We start from the raw sequence: 6,000 nt of genomic DNA, 5'->3' as shown, positions 1-6,000 counted from the left end.
GACATGTAGGATATGTAGGACGACAGGCAATGCATTTTGCACCAAAACTTTTGGGGTTGCTCTTGTGGCCAATCTCCAATTGAATACAACATATCTGGTACTCTACTTCATATTTAGGATGTATAGGATCCTTGCCCCATGGTCAAAGAATGAAAGAAGATCACTAGAGAGCAAGATATCGAATTTCTTGGTAGTAGCCACATGAAAGCTTCAACCAAAAGCTTGAAAGAGAGAGGAAAGAGAAAGCTTGTCTTGAAAAATAATTGGACTTCTAACCAAGACTAACTCTATTCACCCAATCTTTAACCATTTTAACTCCAAAATAGCCTATTATTGTTGCACGACCTGTCATTTTATCCATGATGCCTCCAAATTTGCTTTCAAGTACTCCAGTTAACTCTGACTAGCTATCCTTGATCTCCTTGGTCATTGCACTTGTCCATTTTCCCAATTGACTCCCTGTCCTTGAGTAACCAAGAAGTAACAAGACTGTGGAGGGAAATCCAAAAAAGGATTGCACCTAATGGATCAAAGACTAATTCTTTGATACCACTTGTCAAGGAGAGGGCTAAGAGGTGAGAGAAACAAGAGCAAAAGAGAAATAAAAGAGGAGAGAGAAATACTAGAAATATAGAAAAGAAGAGAAAGAAGCCATGAAAGCTAAGTACAAGAAGGTGAGATGAGAGAAAGTAATTGTATTATGATCAAAGATGTCAAAAATTACATGTCTCACACTTTTTACATCTATGTTAGTGTGACAATGTATTATTAATAACTCTCTCTTACTAACACATATAATCCCAACTTCTTATAGTGCATTACTTAAACATATATTTACATGATGTGTTATGAAAGAATATGAACCAAACATATTGAAGCATTTAGGCAAGATTTAGTCCTTTGTTCATACATGACTACATATACTACAAAGATAAGCAAGTAGGAGTGCAAAGAAACTTATAATGTAAAGAAAGCTAGAGTCAAAAATCTAAAAGGAAGGTTAATACCAAATAGTCTGATTTTGCTATTCTGACTTGATCCAAGGAAAAGAAAAAAGCTATTGGAAAATAAAATTGCAAATGAAAGGATTTTTAAAGAGCCAACTTCAACTATGGTTACATTAAGGAGAATTTGGGTTGGTAATGCTTTCGAGCCTTAATTTAAGTTAAAATTCTTCTTGAGAAGGAGAATACCATGGGAATCTTGAAAGTAACTTATCGCATTCAAAGTAAAGGGAGTGTCTCTGGCCTTTTGAGGTTGTAATAGGAGGATGGTAGCTTCATATTAGCTTGTAACATTCATGAAAAGAGGGAGTTTTTGGAACCCAAGTATGTGATACATACATACATACATACATACATATTGTGTGTGCATGAATTTTTAGATAGTATAGTTGGGAGATGGTAAGAGTAAACTTACTATGTAAATCTATTATCACAACGACAATATTCTTAGTTTGGAAAACTATGGTTGGGAGATGACAAGAGCCCATATGCCCTTTACACTTGATGATCACTTTTGCAAGGACCTACATGATCTAAGTGTGCAATGGAGAGAGAGAGAGAGAGAGAGAGAGAGAGAGAGAGAGAGAGAGAGAGAGAGAGAGAGAGAGAGAGAGAGAGAGAGAGAGAGAGAGAGAGAGAGAGAGAGAGAGAGAGAGAGAGAGAGAGAGAGAGAGAGAGAGAGATGACAATTATAATGAGGATTGTCACATCATGCCAACATTTGGCCAAACATAAACCAAGGTAATGGGACCAAACATATATTGTAGGGATAACTTTTTATTGGGGATATTGGGTCTATTTAAGAGAGTATGTGCTATTTTTGGGTATAAGGCCGAATTTGGTTATGGAAGACAGAGTTATTGATGTGGAAAGAGTGATAGGTGCAAAATTTTTAAATAGCTCTAAGAAATTTGACCCAAATATGGAGAGGAGGAGGGGCTTATTTGTCCCCACACTCTTCAATGATAATTCCTTTCAATGTTTGTTGTCAATGCATATTTACATTTCCATTTTCATCTCACACATCCCAATTTGTTTAGGATAGATTATGAAAGAGACTCTTTTTAAAAAAGAAGAATATGAAAGAGACGGCCTAAAAATTGGCCCAACATTAAGAACACTAAGGGTCATTCAACATTCACTACTTAGTGAAAGATTAGAAGCATTAAGAGGTCTACATAAAATAATCTCCATGTGCCTTTTTGTCTATTTCATTTGATTTCATGTGGAGTGAATTTCTACCAATGACATTTATTTCATTTGATTCCATGTGAAATGAACTTCTAGCGATGATAAAGATTTTCCCAGCACTTGAGAATGGATGTATGTTTCAAATCTCCTACAATATCACAAGTTTAATACTAGATATTGGCTTGCAAAATTAACTTGCATGGAGAAGATTTTAACATTCAAGGCATTACAATCCCTTTTGAGTGTCACACTTTGTGATACATATGTCTACAAAAGATTTATTTTCTATAAGGAATTGGTAAAGAATTAGGCGTAATGTGTCCACTTAGTTTAATTGCTTCAACTACACACAAATGACTACATAAAAAAACTACAAATATAGAGGAAAGAGAGTATGAGAGAGATGCCATGTGTACTAATGGAGTTTAGGTGACTTGATGTAATCCAATGGCTCTCTACACTAAGAGTGTACATCAAGCATTACATGTGTACCCTTTTAGGCAATGCAAACAACATCACTCACTTTATAGAGGAAAGAGAGTATGAGAGAGATGCCATGTGTACTAATGGAGTTTAGATGACTTGATGTAATCCAGTGGCTCTCTACACTAAGAGTGTACATCAAGCATTACATGTGTACCCTTATGCAAACAACATCACTCACTTTAAAGTTCCACATTAGGATGACCATTACAGGCCATCATAGCTCAAGGAAGGCTGGGTTTGTTTGGGAAACCATTGCAATAGCATGCCCTTATGGGCAATGAATATGTTCCTTGTTGACAAATAACTTTGTTGAATGCACATTGTAGGTGAGACTTGTACTTGTAGAATGTACTTCAAGTCTTTTTTAAAGCCACAATCAATCTTTGAAATGTAGGTTAACTTAGAAGGCTAGGTTTCCAAACCAAGACTAACCTATAAATTTATACTTATGACACATCCCATCAATTTAAAGGGTTTACAATCTCCCATGCCATTAGCACCAACAACCTCAATCATAATAGATAACTACTTGTCATTTTGTCACAAAAATCTAGAAAGCACATCATTAGTTCTATCCTCTAAAGAGAGTTTGGGGGACTACTTTTTTCTTGAATGACTCAAGGCGTTCCACTTGGGTTTGTTAATACTCATAATAAGATTCTTTGCTTTGCCTTAAAAGCTTCTTAATTTGGAAAAGCATCTTGCTTGATCAAGTGATATAAGGTTGTGAGATTGGACTATGCAAGCACACATGCCACATGATAGACATGGGAAAAGCTTATTGAGGGTGTGTTCTAGGTGATCATTGAGGATGTCTAAAAGATGATAATGCATGTTGCCTTCTTGTTTCACACATATAACAGTGAATGGTATCGTACTAGGGCACTTTAGAGTTTGCTTTCCAACAAGTTTTCAAATTTGTGTTCCCGAATAATCCTTAATCAAACCTTCTGGTTTGATGAGTCTGTATTTGGTTCGCACACACACACACACTCTCTCTCTCTCTCATGCAAATTTAGTCATCAAGCTTCAAAGTGCTAACCTTCAAAAGATGGGCACGCTCCAGGCTTGTTGATGATCATAACCATGGTTAACATTTGACCACATCAGGGTTTCTCTGCTGCTCCACGTGGGAAGAGGGGGAGAGAGAGAGATCTACAGTCCTGTAGTATTCATGCAGTTTAGCTCTTCATATAGGAATCTCTCGCTCTCTCTCTCTCTCTCTCTCTGTCTGTAGTACGTCCCTTAGGGCAAACATTTCTTCGAGCGGTCAGATTTTCTATACGTAAGTTAATTCCTCTCATTGCAAAATGCTAATCTCTTCTCAATAGATGGAGTCGTAATGCTAGAAATCAACTGAGATTGTACCTGAAAGATGGCTTTCATATGGCTATGCCTGTTCAATCCTGTGTTTATGAGAATCATTTTCCCATCGTGACAAGGGAAGAAATCTGCCGGACATAAATCCTATGGGGCTGTACGAGTCACTTTGCTGATCCCTCCGCCCCCTTGAGCTTGGTCTGAACTTTGGAAACGGAGAACGCTGAAACCATGGCTAATGCAAATGTCAATATGGGTGACATATTGAGACCTGATTGAGACTTGCGCTCAGCAGTGCAGATTGAGCACAAGTGGAGCGTGGGCAAGCTAGATTGGACGCTTATGATGAGCCACTAAAATTACTAAGGATCCCAACATACCGAGATTGACTGCCAATTGAGCGTGCCACGAGGTAGTTACATGATTCTGGCATTGCGATCTCCCTCTAGTGACGGGGCAGCATACTGGCATGAGTGAGATTATTGGATCTAAGATTTTATAATACGGTGGGTTGTAGCATACTTCATGATTCATAAACGCCTCAGAACTTCTAGCAGGTTGAAGTTGGTACAAGATCATCGACTGTTGTGCCCAACAGTCTTTATTGCATCGTGAGAGAATCGCTCATTGAGCATCAAGATTAATGGGTGTTATCATATGCTCAGTGACATGCTTCTGGATAATTAATAATGTCTGTATTGTACAAGATGTTGAAGCAAGTATATTTTAAATATGCTCGGTGACGTGCTTTTTGGATAACCTGCAATGCCTGTATTGTACAAGATGTCGAAGAAAGGATGTTGGAGAAAGGATGTACTCACATGCTCAGTTACATGCTTTTTCATAATCTGTAATGTCTGTATTGTACAAGATGTCGAAGCAAGTATATTTTTGATGCACTTAAGTCAATCATTATTACAATTTTATTTTATATTTTTATTGATCAGACCTGTATGTGCTTGTCTGCAGGGAAGAAGCTTGTGAGCTCAGGCACACTGAAGCAGCACAGATGAATCGTAAAGGTTGTTGATCTCTGCAATGAATCTGCTAATGCATTTGCTGAATGATAGCCTGTGCCTGCCAGGACATCCATTTGATTCCTGATGTACATCGCTCGTGAATCCTCCAAGGTAGTTAAAGATGCATGGCATGAGGGAGCATGTGTAGGGGAGTGCATGGGTGGGAAGGGTGAGTCTTGGTGACTAAGCATGGGGATGGGGGAATTCTCAGGGGAAGGAGGGAGGGGGTGTATATATGTGTACACACACACACACACACACACACACAGAGGCCTAATTGGCCTATGACACATCATGATATAACAAATCCTCCATGTCTTGAGTATCATGTAATCCTGCCACCTGGGTTTTAGAGATGACTGGGAGTTTCCTTGGGTCTCACAATTTTAGTTTTGATTTTGATTTTGAGTTTGTTTTTGAATTTGATTAACATTTTTATTTTGCTTACCCTTCCCTTGTTGCCCCTTCTAAGAAGAAGCAATGAGACCCCCCTTTGTAGAGGTCAAACTATGAAACCGAGAGTAACGTAGTAGCTAACATTCCAATTCATGGAATGTGGGTATGGTGGGCTGTGAGATCACTTGCTGCAAAAAATGGAAATATTTCCTCATCGGTAGCTTGTTTATAAACAATGCAACCTGATCATCCAAGGACTTAGGAACCCCCGTGGTAAAGAACTCGGCGAGAAGACATTGATACTTAGCCAACTTGACTTTCAAGTCATCCCGATCAGTGATTTTAAAGTTTTGGAGCTCATGATCCAAATTGATGTGGCGGGTCCTATCTCGAGTCACATAGCGGTCAATCAAGTGTGCCTAACGCTCGGATGCTAAGTCAAAATGTTGAAGCTGTGAATGAAATTCAAGTAAGAGACCTTGCATTAGCTCAACAATAGCAAGGGCATTTCTAGCCTTCCATGAGCGGACAACCTCGTATGGAACAAGTGCATGATCACGTTGGGGTACCAATCTCTGCACAAG

At 38.6% G+C, this 6,000-nt stretch overlaps 1 protein-coding gene across 12 annotated transcripts in view; it reads left to right on the top strand.

Moving 5' to 3' along the window:
- Nucleotides 1-3,574: 3,574 nt before the first annotated feature.
- LOC148019677 (phosphatidylinositol:ceramide inositolphosphotransferase 3-like) overlaps nt 3,575-6,000 on the top strand; it is a 91,804-nt gene continuing 89,378 nt past the window's right edge. For 3 of the 12 annotated variants that reach the window (XM_087699797.1, XM_087699803.1, XM_087699802.1), the window contains exons 1-2: nt 3,977-4,413; nt 4,971-5,023. Coding sequence is in view for 1 of the 12 variants with exons in the window: in XM_087699798.1 (XP_087555924.1) it covers nt 5,105-5,131 (27 nt within the window). In the remaining 11 variants the exon portion in view is untranslated. The other 9 variants (XM_087699801.1, XM_087699799.1, XM_087699806.1 and 6 more) reach the window with 8 other exon arrangements.

This window comes from Lygodium microphyllum, chromosome 19, assembly GCF_053477565.2.
Source record: "Lygodium microphyllum isolate KBCC chromosome 19, Lygodium_microphyllum_v1.1.10, whole genome shotgun sequence".
Classification (NCBI taxonomy): Eukaryota; Viridiplantae; Streptophyta; class Polypodiopsida; order Schizaeales; family Lygodiaceae; genus Lygodium; species Lygodium microphyllum.
The sequence above is the reverse complement of the archived record's forward strand: the minus strand, read 5'-3'. Positions and strand labels throughout refer to the sequence as shown.